This window comes from Ischnura elegans, chromosome 7, assembly GCF_921293095.1.
Source record: "Ischnura elegans chromosome 7, ioIscEleg1.1, whole genome shotgun sequence".
NCBI lineage: Eukaryota > Metazoa > Arthropoda > Insecta > Odonata > Coenagrionidae > Ischnura > Ischnura elegans.
This window is the reverse complement of record NC_060252.1, coordinates 32,706,321-32,719,841: the sequence shown is the minus strand read 5'-3', so window position 1 is coordinate 32,719,841 and position 13,521 is coordinate 32,706,321. Positions and strand designations below refer to the sequence as shown.

Sequence of the window (13,521 nt, the reverse complement as noted above, 5' to 3'; positions counted from 1 at the left end):
CCCCGCTGCTTTTCCCCTCAACAGTCGCCGGAAGTGTGCCGCGTCCAGTTGAGCGGGTTGGGTAACGCGGGGAGATTGAAAACGGCGCTACTTGGCGCATCGGTGAAGTCATGGAGAAAAGTGGCACTTCAGTGACACTCTCACTGTTGTAGCAACTGTGGTCGATCAATAAGTCCTCCAACCGATCGGTCGATATCACGTCCCTCTCGCTATATATAGCACGAAACGAGTTTGGCACGGACACAGGAGCAGTAACCAAGGAATTAAATGGACTATTTACTTCTTCGCAGTCATAGGAATAGAGAGAAAGTTACATTAACTAAAGGTGACTTTAGTCATGAATTGATTATTATTTTTAAAACCAGTACTAACATTCGATACTCACAGCAACTGATCAGGTAGGCTAGCGACATCGAACCATCTTTAAACTCAAATTTTCTGTGCCACAATGTTTTCCTGAAAACTTTATTCGGGAGGACCTTCAGAATTTTCGAAGAAAAAAACATGATGTTTCCCCACTATTTGCGAGATACGGGTCAGGTTTTGGGGAAAATTACATTCTAAGATGCGTAGATTTAATTGTGCAGAATGAACTATTTAAATTTTTGGGTGAGCTTGCAAAGTTACGTTAGGGTACGCAAAAGTATACTCGCTAGAGTGCAAGGAAAACACGATGAACAGCAAAGGATTTGAGTAATCTGCAGTTTTAGGTCAGGTTTAGAAGAGGAGGTGAGCTGTCCAGTCGGAGGTGGTGAGCACACCAGATTATACAATTTGGTGAACATTGAATCAATCCAGAAAAATTGCTCAACATTTCTAAATATAGGGTCTGCTCAAGCAGTATACACACATTAAAGCAGAATTTTCCAAACGCATGACAAAATCACCTGTAGCTTTGTCTCGTAAAGTTATAGTCTCTCAGTATTATAGTTCAGTAGCACTACATTTGTATGCTTTGACAACCGTTTTTCCGCCGATAAATTACTTTGCGCGGAATATAACCACACGTCTCTCAAAAAGAAGACACGATAGAGATGCCATGTTGTTCATGACGTAGGAAATTATCCGAAAACTCGGATACCCATGAGCGGCATACACGAAGAGCAATGCGGGTAGTAGTAAATTCTAAGTACAACACGTTCTTTCACATTCCTATAGATAGAATTGAAATCGCGTAATCAGAAACAGTTAATCTTATTGTATTTTCAACCAGGGCAAATGAAAATGTGTACATATTAGAAATTATTCCAATCATGCCATCATCGATAAATGTATAATTTAATACCAATGTTACAGAAATGTTTTGCAAACGAATCGTAATTCAAATAATAATTGGGGCTTTTAGAGTCCGTTGAGTAGGTATGTATCAGGGCAATCAAATTGATCTAGCTAAATTTATAAAATTATTCTCTAAACTGGTTTCTCGTCTGCTACGCAAAAAACATTTCATCTACATTCTACTCCGCGAGCCGCCTACAAGGCATGCGGCAGGGGGTGTTAGGACACCAGCCATTTACACATATGAACAACACACACATTATGGCCGATTACGTTTTTGCGTCTTCTTATGAGGATTGCAGGAGACTTTTAAATCTCCCAATACGATCAAGACCTTCATATTATTTACTTGGTAGGACCATTAGACCTTAATCACGCTTCTCCGTTGCCACATGAAATAATTCATGCAAAAATCAATGAAATTTGTTTTCTTTGGGTTTTTTACGCGATTCGGGCGTTGAAGTTTCCATTAAATGGCGCTCGAATCGGTCGTTTAAGTCTCCAGGGGTATCGGCAAGCATGGTAGCGTTCGTAGAGTACGAGGGTGGAAGGCTGCCACAAGTAATGGGCATGTTCCCTTGAACGCTGCGAATTAATATAAGAAGCAGAGAAAAATAATTCCAACATAAACCGCGTGGCACCAGTAGTGCTGCCGGAATACAACTCCGCTGTTCCTCCTTATTCTAAATGCACTGTCGAGATGCACATACAAAGCTGCGAAAGGAGCTGACACAATTTTATTTTCAGAATTGAATAAAAAGGACAATAGGAACGAAACCCTTGGGTCGGGTTCGCGGGATACACTCCTGGGGCAGGGACTATAAGCGATTAGCTTTTCTCCTCTGCCACCAGAAGGGGAAGGACGGGAAGGAACAAGGAAAGGAGGCGCCGCCGCGATAGGAGCCCGACGACGCCTCCAGGGAAAGGACGGGGAAGGAAAGAAGGGACGAGGAATCCTGCACCGTCACAAAGGCGGGCGGATCCTACTACTAACGAAACCATGCTTACGCAATTAATATGCTACCAATTTTAGTAGATTTTCCTATGAGGAAGAAAAATCTATCGATCAAATCGGTAGAAATAAAAAGGACAGCAACACTGAATAAACCATTGTTGCATTTTCCACACCAATCATGTAAAGATAAAACCTTATGTGCAGATAGTATATTTTTGTGACGCCGCTAGCCCTGTAGCACTCAATATCCTATGATGGAATGATGACTTATGAGAAGAAAGGGTGTACATACATATATATTATCAGAAGCAGAATTTTCTTTTCTTTAGCCCACCCCACTAAACCCTCCCTTCCGCACACTATCTCGCGAATCGCCTGTCTTCCTTCCTTAAGGGCTGCCTCGACACTCCTGCTGAGGTGCGAACTGGAATATACACCAATTGAGATCAGTTAAGGGAGGTACGTGGTATCAATGGGATTGGAAGCTATCGTGAGAAAACCCGGCTTTTTATTGAGGAGATCGTATGAGAATGTGCTATGGAGCTCAATAAATCCCTTTTAGCTGTTGCTTCTAGAGAAAATTTCACTGAAACGTTAAATAAATTTTATTATTTGATTACTTCTTTAAAAATAAGGTAGATTACGATGATTTTTTATTTAATAGGTTTTATAAAATTTATATACAAGAATTGATTCTACCTCTTCAAATTTTCTGCATGCAACTCCCAACGAGGGGCCGACAAGCAAAAATTATGACAGATTTTTTTTTACATTCTGTCAATTAGCACATTGCTAGGTGAATGATATAAGTATGCTCCTTGGCAGGAAGATATCGGTGATGTCATCAAAATATAAGGTGGGAGGGAAAATTCTACGTTTGGTGTTACAGAAGAATAGTTAATATCAAATGAATAAGGAATGAGGATGAAATGTGCATAGCGGGATATGATGGGAACTTTCTGAAAACTATAAGATGAAAAAGAAAAGAGATGTATGCTTAATCGAATACATTACAAGGCATAATGGTCTCACGAATACAGTTTTCAGGGGAAAACTCTGCAGTAATAACGGAAACGGAAGGTTTATTCGGATTTATCGGTAATCAGGGGCGTGAAAAAGAAGATATTAGTCAAATTAAAAGGTCAGCTGGTGTAAACATTGAATCGAGGGCTGCAGCGAACAATTTCCAGGATTATTGGTCGGTTATGATGATGCAAACAGATTATGTCGATGAAGGCTTTACGGATTTTCTACCGGATCAATCGAAGTTTATATTCTGACGTTTCGATATTCAACCCTTTCCAACCCAGAGCTGGTTCTGGAAGAAATCAAATTTCAAGATTGTTCATCTTGAAAACTTTTAAATTTTACACTCAACGATGCGCACGACGAGGTCGAGTGACCTATTTCATTGTTTCACCCCCCGCCTTTCTGTTTCTAAACGTTCTTTTCTATTCAGACTTCCTTCTTCCTCATATGCCAAATGTGTTCCAAATTTTGATCCTTTTTTTCATCCCACACCCAACTTGCACCATCACTATCGTAATTTTCCCCATATTCCTCGCACCACCCGATAACTATTCTTTGTTATTATTTGTAAATAATGTTGAATATTTTTTTGTTTTTGTTGGTTACGTTGCTTAATGTTATGTAATTATTTCTCCTGTTATTGTAGTCCTCTGTAATTGGCCTCGTGCTGTTTTTGGACTAAATAAATAAATAAATAAAATAAATAAATAAATTATACCGGTAGCTAAATATTTCGTCATTAAAATTTGCACTACAAAATAATAGTAAAATATAATAAAAATACCTTGTTCTATTCCATACTTTATTTTAAATAGTACGACCCGGGTTTCTGCATATCATGATATCATCAGGTCTGATGATAGCATGATATGCAGAAATCAGAAAAAGTGTGGAATAGAACAAAGTATTTTTTTTTTATTTTATGATGAAGCCGTTCCACAAAGTAACGCCGGATACCGTGTCTTATACAAAATAATAGGTTTTTTTAGATAACTCCTAAGTAGAGCTTAAAATTTAAACATTTTTTATGTTGCTTAGAAGCAACATTGGGTTATAAAGGGTTAAATTACGTATATTCCAATGGCTTTATGGCCTAGCTCTTTTACACCAACCAGTCTAGAGGACGATGAACGTTTTGGCCGTCAAAAATTCGGTGGAAATACATAAATTAAGCCGGTATGAAGTTCATATACCCTTTACTAATAGATTCACCGGGAACTCATGAGGCTATTTTACGTTATACTATGGATTCCTCTGTTGTACACCAACAGAACTCCTAAAAAAAGGTTAAGTTATTCAAGGAAAGAAAGAAACTTGGAAAACATGGCTCTATGGGATGAGCGCGACGGAGATAAACAGACAAGGAAGTTCTTTGTTTTTACGATTTCTCCTGAGCACCGTTTTTTATTCGGGGCAGGCTATACTCCTCCGCCAAGAGTAATAGTTAATCTGACGGCCGTCTTTGGCCCTTGAAGACGATCCGCAATAAGGAAGTCGAGCACAGAAAACGCAGTACCTACTTCAAGGGACGTATTGGAATGAATACAAAAGCGAAATAGCTTTTGTTCGCCGCGAATGCATTCTGAATTGGAAAAGGTTTGGCTGAGGTTACCGAGAGACAATTAACAAAGGAAGCATTGGCATTATCGTGTGAAAAATATTGAGGATGTACGACTAAAAGAGAAGCTATGTTCTAACTTTTTCGCGATGCTAAAAAACTTATTCCTTTACAAGATAGATCTATCGATGCTAATTAGCAAACTCTAGGCTTATCATAATTCAGGGTATTAAGTGATATTAATTGAGATTAAAACCTTTTCCCGCTTTCAGAGCCAACCAGAATCAACAACAGCCCTTCACATTAAAATTTCGTCCTTCGATTTTTTCATTCATCGTCATTAGTTAGCAATGATTAGTGGTGTCTATATTTTATTTTCAGCACCCAAAAGAAAGTTTTTCTAATTTTTTCGTTGTGACATACATACTTCTTACCCTAAATGCCACCAATATTTATTTGAAGCAAATATCAGCAAGAATTTATGGAATTTCAAATGCAATTCCAAGAAGCATAGCATTGGAATTCCAATTTTCTCGAACAGCAGTGAGCACAATATTGCGGTTCGGTAGGGCATGCTTAAAATTTTTCTTGTTAATGGCATTAATTTCGTTTCTCAACGCAGATCCAGAAGATGTGGAAGGTGAGAGGTATTCAGGGAGTATACGTATCCGATACATCCCATGTGGGGTGCATTCCATGAATCGCAAGGCGAATTTCCCGCTGGTCACGGCCCGGAGAAAGTCGAAGTTTTGCGACATCACGTTCGCGACACAGTCAAACTCGCTGTGTCGTAATTCATTCACCAGAGTCTGGGAGTATTTTTCACCGCCGAAGAAGCATGTGCTGTTTTGCGCCTCATAAAGAAATACTTGGACAGTTTTCCGAAGAGCATAATCGGGAATATACCAGCGACTCCGCTCCACTGATGGAAGGAATAGCATTTCCATAGTTTACGTTAATTAGCAGGGGTTACACTTACTTATACTACCTATTTTTCAATATTAAGCTGCATATTTCCTAAGTTATTGTTGTTGCTATTTATTTCCTAAGTTAGTGATGCTGTCACTGCATTCAAGGGCTAATAAATTTTCACATTTATGCACTAGCCCTTAAGCCGCCTTAATGGGCGAGGTGGTAGGTGTTACAATTGAAATCTTTTTCTGCTCGATAGAAAAACAAATACCTATATCTTTCCGTTTGGTTATATATCTCTATTATTTTATTTTTCACTTGGGACCTGATAATATAGTGCGCTAACTAAGGTCTAAAATGACGTTCTCCAAGCCAATCAGAAAGGTGCAGTAAAGTTTTATCGGGTTTCGCACCGGATCAGGTCCTCCCTATCTCCTTCAGGAATCCAATCCATCAGGTAATCAGGAATCGATTGGATTCCTGAATCCCTGATGACGATGGGCGAGTTGTTCATCGAAGCGTTGGAAGTAGATATGAAGGACCTGACCCGGTGCGAAACCTGAGAAAACTTTACTGCAATTGTTCGTCGGGGAAAAAATTATATCAATCAGAAAGATATTTTTTCTTGTTTGCACAAGCAACCTATGCCTGAGGTCTGGAGAACATATTGATGGACTAAGTCACCGGCAATCCCAATCCTTTTGCGGTGGAGGGAATGTCTTTGACATGCACGCTGCCCCGTCCTGTCCATGTCCATGAGGATTTTCATGTGTGTGTGTGTGTGTGAGTAGCCCGGGCGGCCAAATGGTTACGATTTTTCATCCCAAAAATAGAAATCGGCCATCTTCAATGAATTGGAATGCAACCAGCTATTCCTGGGTCATCGAGAGTGCGTTCTCCCAAGCTTGATGAAGATGGAGGAGGAGAGAAGGAGAAGGATTGCCTATGCATCCGCTTCACGAGCAATAGTCTAGAATGAGTCGGAATATCATTTCTTCGCCTAGTCGTTTGGCCGTTATGCCTACCATTAACAAATTTTCCTCTCTATACCTTCCTCCTACTCCTCTTACGCATTCCACTCCCTCTCTTCCGCACATCTGCAGGACACATAGTCCTCGCTAAAGATTGCGTCCTCGAAATGCACAGAATAGGGGAAATAAAATGAAAGGAAAAAGTAAGGGAAATGAACATGGGTGGAATTCGTGGCAAGGAAAGCAGGCTGGCCAACATAGAAATAGAATTGCAAGTCGTGTCGGAACATTTAACATGTCGTGGAGAAAGTCGCTGACAGTTTAACTAAGTTTAACCTTCATCAGCTCTTTCAAGGATGAGACAACCCTTATTTAAGTATAGCGGAACTAGCCACGGTGATAAACTTTTACGGAGTCACCCGCAATGCACAAATTGTGCAAAAAATCCACAGAGGAAAAATCATTCGCCTTGACCGGGATTCGAACCCGGATCCCTCGATTTCCGGCCGAGTGCAGGGATCCGGGTTCGAATACCGGTCAAGGCGAACGATTTTTCCTCTGTGGATTTTTCGCACAACATGAGATAACCCCTTTCTATAACCCACTGCGGCGATTATCTGGATGAATTCAAATTCACTATAGGTATTTTCAAATTTCGTAGCAGGCAGCGAAAATCGTAAGCACATCCCTACTGGTGTTACCACGCGACGGCCAATCGAAAAAAAAGACTCCCAGTCCCAAAATCGTCCTCTGGGCAATACCGTAAGCTTTCGCGGGGACTGCTTTAGACAGACCTGCGTACGATCGCCGCTTCGAGCCGCCAGCTGATCGGACGGCCTCAAACAAGATTGTCGTCCCAAACCGGAAGAGGGGAAGTCCCCCCTCTGAGACGGAAAGTTCACTTTCGCTCGAAAGTCGCATCCGACCGACTGGCTGGAGTGGGTCGGGGAGGGAAGCAGGTTGGACACTGACGTCGCAATGTCCACGCGAACGTATTTCGAAAGAGACGGCCATGAATACGAAAAGAGGACGATCATTGAGCGATTACACTGCGAGTCCAAAACTTCCCCGGCGAGACAAGCGATCCAATAATTGACTTTGAAAAGAGTAAATCACTCTTTCCAATTCTCAAACAATCGGTGAAGTCCTCACAGTAATTAATGAAAGAGTAATTTTCCGACTTTTGTGCACGACATCAAGATGGTAATGGTAAAAATTCTATGTTACGTGATCCCTAACGACTCTGGTTGATTTCGAAGATATAATACAGTGTTATGTGTTGTCAATTTTGTTTGGAAATTTTATTTATATTAAATTTAACAGTCGCATAAAAAGAGTTATCAATTATAAAATGTATCTTTTTATAATTATTAAATTTACAAACTTTTTCCCATGATAATACTACAGTTAGTGGTGGTTAGTGGTTTGTTTCCTCGTCTTTATCTGCTGAGCATGAACCTTGAGCACTCGCGCTCTCTGAGCTGAAGAAAACATTTTGAAATGGCGTTCAAAAACTTCAATTCCACGCACTCGCTTTGCTACTGCGCTTATAGGAATCGTTGAATATATTTCAACCCCCTCCAATCACCTGTCATTGCTCCCCTCTCCTGATACACTACCCATTAACACCCAGTATTTCTTCTCATTAACAAGTCGTGTATAACTGACTACACAAATTATGGATAACGATGAATAACTACATGCACGATTGCAGCAGCAAAACTATTTTCTGCATACAGCCGTATAATTATTATAGTACTTGAGTGGCTCTGAATCTCGTAGTGTTTTTTCCTTTATAGCAGTAACTTTTATTAAATACGGTTGCATTTTTATGAGTCCAACATAAATTACTATAAAAGAATAGTCATACCATTTTGCTCTAATACTAGGGAAAAAAACGAGACAGATTTCAACGGCTTACAGCTACACATTTGAATGGATGTCTAAATTTAATTTGTCAAAACGTAAGAAAAGCATGCACAGCAGAAACTGTAGAGATATCAGGATGAAATATACCAGCAATGTGGTATGTAAAGTTCACACCAGTGGTGGTGGCATTTTGCGATGCAGTTTAGTTATTTCATTTGTCTTTACGTGTTAGTAGTTTCAATGTATCCGAGGTATCGCCTTGTAGATGGAGGCTATTACTCGTACCATAAGCTCCCAGATCATGCTCACGTGGTGAAAATAAATGTATTTTACGATAGGCTCGAGCGCCATAATGGAGCGCTGACTCTATCATTATCACCTGTCAAGCATCTTCAGATCCTTTTGTATGAGGGCGTGGTTAAACACGCAGGGATAACGGATGGCAACCACGAGGGTCGGCCCACTGACTCCCAACTCCCAGCTGTTTGTTGATCGTTTAATCGCCGCCAAGAGATATGAACCTGTTATTCTAAAAAAATATGTCTTAACGGTTTACGGTGATTTATTTGCGCACAAAGCTAACCTCAAGTACTTCTTGTTTATGGATGAAGTGCTCGGTAAATATGAAACATAGTGTCATTTCTAAAAGAAATTAATAAGTATCTAATAAATATATTTACTTATAATGAAGAAAATATTACAGAAGGATGAAAAACAAAACCATACTGTTAAAGTTAAATGCTTTTAAACAAATAAAAATTTTCTCATCGCCGATGACTAATAAACGGATCTTTTCTATTTTGGGGGTTTCAGTGATTCCCAATACTAATGTCCACTCCTTAATCACAACTTCACCTCAATTATCTTAAACAATCACTAAATCAGATATATCTCTCCAGTGAATACATAGTATATGATTTTACATAATTATGAATTTTTGTCTATCGAACACCAAAAAAAGTACCTTAAGAATTCAAACCGCTTTCAGTATAAATTTAAAGCGAAAATACCCTACTAAGATGAAAATACTATCTGCCGATGGGAAAGACATTTCACAATTCTTGAGGATAGCTCTGGTGGATTCCCAACTCGTGACCCAAAGTTTCGTGCATACGGAGACATTGTCATACATTGACGATAAATGGAAGGCAATTTTGCGCTAAGTGTGGTTTATTCTTACGGAAAAATTTATGGTTTGTATACGTCAATATCCTAAGAGTACTGTAAATTATAACTATTGACGGGCGTTGGAGGCTGCAGGTTTTGATTGGTCTAAAAGAATGACCACCATGGAGAATTTATAACGCGACGACATGAGATTAAGCGAGTCAACGAAGGAAACATTAATTAATTAATACTATTCCTTTCATTAATATGACCAACCAACAATACCAAGCTTGAGCACATATGGTTCGTAGATAAAAAAATCCAGGATTTAACATTCGTTGCAAAATATACCAATAATTTGGATAAACCTGATTTTTCTATTTTGATTTATCGAAAATTTTATCGACTCCTTTCAAAACATAGATTTTTGCATATCTTCTACTTCATATTAATTATTACTAATTTAATGAATTGGTAGAGGAAGCGTTACCTATTTTAGGGTACATACCAATTGATTACAGCACTTATTAGTTCAGCACACCACAACTCTCAGCCGCAAAATCCAATACGGTGATGATTAAAGAAGAAAAACAAGAATCTATGCTTGCTGAACCAATTTGCTATGAGTGAGGACAGCATTTCTATAAATTTCGATCCCTTATCTTAAATGATATCAACAGTCATCGAAAAGTACAGATCATTTATGATGTCGAAAGTGGTTCAAATAACAAAAATAGATCCAAAACAGATCTTATTCCAAGCCGTTTCTTCCCCAAAATTAATCGCCTACGCTTTCATCTCATGAAATCTCTAGGATTCTACCTCATCCCTGGGCATCTTTGTCAGTCTCTGAGAATCTGAAAAGGAAAGTGGTCCAATACATAAAGAAAGTCTACCGCAATAAAAAAGAAAGCTAAGTCATTATTCAATAAGCTCTAATTTAATCGTATCAAAAAAGTGTTCCAAAAAAATAAGCCAATATACTTAAAGGAATTACTTTCGGATCGCATTAATTTGGATAATTTTAGAATGCACGAATAAATTTAACAACTATTCCGAATAATTATGCCCATTAATCTATTCCTTGGGCTGCGTCTAATGCTTGATTCTCGACGGCACTTATTTTCTGTGCCAAAATGTGCCGCTTTCCCACAAGTTTCCGAAAAAAAACTCCAAAAGTATACAAAATCTTAATTCATGCCAAAAATATCACATCCACAACTAGCAATTACCCTAAAGGAAATAACAGCAAGGCATTACGTTCCTTTTTTAACTTTTCCCAAGCTTGTGACCACCCCAATTTAAATTATTGTCTTAGAGAATAAATATTCCTCGCGGGGCATTTCTGATACAATTTTTGGAATTTTTATTTGAAAGCAAAACACTTTTAGTTCCATGTCACTTGAATAGCGGCATATATAAAAAGAAGTTCCATTGCTTACATTTATTATTTAATGCCTTCTTTTTACTTTTGTCTCAATTAGTTGCCATTCGCGTATTTGTATATGAAATTATATTCTTATAGTTAACAAGCAGAATTATACGGTTATCAGCGAGTCATTGTGTAATACTAGGGTGAGATGAATGTCGAATACGTCACCTTAGATAAATGTTAAAAAGAATATTAAACATGTGATATTCTAACTGAAGTGCAACAATTAACAACAATGTGAAAATGACGTTAACGCAATCTTCAGCTGTTGTTATGCGAATCGACTGTATATTTGTCTATTTAAAACTTTCACATCTTTGTCATGTTCAATAGCAATCCTGTATCTATTGATGTATATCATGTAGACGAATAAAAATACTGTCATTCCATCAATTATTAGGCTGAAGGTCATCCATGTTTGTCACGCTTCAGGAAAAACGTTGTTTGGTTCAGGAAATGGTATTTTAAGACAGTAGAAATGTGATTAAATTCCTATTTATAAATACCTCATAACATATTAAGTAAAATAGCTATGTAAATATGATTTTACCAGTTTTGGAGCGCCCCTTGAATGATTTCAGAAAGGTTTCCAAGAATATTTATAATCTTAATTTACACAAACCAATAAAATCCACTACTAGAAATTACCCCGAAAGAAGGAACAGTGAGCCATTTTTTTAACAATAATTCATCAGTTTTTAACTTTCTCCAGGCACGTGGACAAAAAAATTTAATTATGGCACTAAAAACATATTCATCACGGGGAATTTCTCAGATAGGTTTACGCAATCGTGGTTCAGCATTTTCCAGGCTTTGAAAAACAAAATTCCTAGACTGAAGAGGCCTTCGGGAAAAGTGGCCACCCTGATCTAACATATTTTAACTGATATCTTTAAGCTTGACTTTGTGAAACCTCTCCATATTGGAAGTAAAGGAATAAAACTTCGTAAGGTTCACTATTATATTAATATGGGCACGACCCGGGTTTCGAAACGTAGTTACATCTTCAGGTGACTGATCTTAAGTAAGGACAGTAAGGATACCTATGGGAAGGGAGTGGATTGGTTGAGAGAGTGGGGGTGGGGGTTAAGCAGGAAATCGAAGGGGAGGAGGAGCAACCTTGGTTTGGGAGGAGGGTTACTTACTGTCAATATATATGTATAAGTAGAAGATGCATGTAAGATCAGTCACCTGAAGATGTGACTACGTTACGAAAGCCAGGTCGTGCCCATATTAATATAACAGTGAACCTGACAGTTTTATTCCTTTATTTCTAACATATTTTGTCTTTTCAATCGAATATGCCTATCAACCTTCGCTGCCCACTCTAATCCTGATATTATTTTTCGCTCTTCAGTGTGGGATGCAGGAGCGAAGATCCCTTCCGGGATCTTGGAGGGCAACATTCGCAGCCTGGGTCACTTCGACCAGTGCCTGAGCATCCGCGTGGACCTGGATCGGATGGGCGGGGACGAGTGGCGGGAGGAGCGGGCCTCGAACCCCGTCCCCTCGCAATTCTCCGGCAAGTACTGCGTCACCACGCTGAACATCGAAGCCCTGCCTTCCGCCAACCAGAAGATGTTCGACTACTTCCTCGACACCATGACGCTCAACAGGCGACACCTAGAGACGCTCCACAACGAAACAGTAAGCATGACCTCTTGCCTCTTTCTAGGGTATTGATTCACGGTATTGCAACCCTAACCACGGAATTAGATATGAAGTATTGGACATTTGCGGAATGTCCGCTTAATTGTCGCCGTGGGCAACATCAACCGATGGTAGCCGTGGCATTCACCCATCAGAGTCATTCTCAACACTTCAGATTTTGATCCTTTTCTTCATCCCTCGTCCATTTTGGACCATCTCTATCGTAATTTTCCACCTACTCCCGATGAAATAAACCATTCTTTGTTATTTATTTGTAAATACTGTTGAATATTAATTTGTTCGTTTTTGGTTACGTTTTGCTTAATATTAGTAAATTGTGATCTTGGTATTGTGAGTACTCTGTTATTGGCCTCGTGCTGTTTTGGACTGCATTAAATAAATAAATACTCCCTCACTCGACTGTGATCATTTTCAAATATCTTTGTGGCTGGACCAGTCGTGCAAGTTCGGATTGTTTCGAGCGACATCGCGGCAGAAGATCGGAACTGCGCCACCACGACTATGGGATGAGAGAGAGAGGCGGGCGACATCGGGGTTTCTCAAAAGACTGTCAGTGAGAACGAAAGACAGTCTCACAAACATTCTTTCCCCACCCACTACGAGGATCATTAGGAAGGGTTGGAAGTTCGGCTGGCTACTCTGTCGAAGGGATCAATTCCTTTCCATCCCTTTCACTTCCCGATCGGATACCTTATTTTGAACATTTTCTAGGGCCATTGACAAGTAATCACCGTGGCAC

At 39.3% G+C, this 13,521-nt stretch overlaps 1 protein-coding gene across 1 annotated transcript in view; it reads left to right on the top strand.

The window, feature by feature from the left end:
• The window catches only part of LOC124162241 (nose resistant to fluoxetine protein 6-like), a 149,870-nt gene that overhangs the window by 77,709 nt on the left and 58,640 nt on the right, over positions 1-13,521 (top strand). The window contains exon 2 of the mRNA XM_046538706.1: positions 12,469-12,758. Coding sequence (XP_046394662.1) covers positions 12,469-12,758 — 290 coding nt within the window. The remainder of the gene's footprint in view (positions 1-12,468; positions 12,759-13,521) is intronic.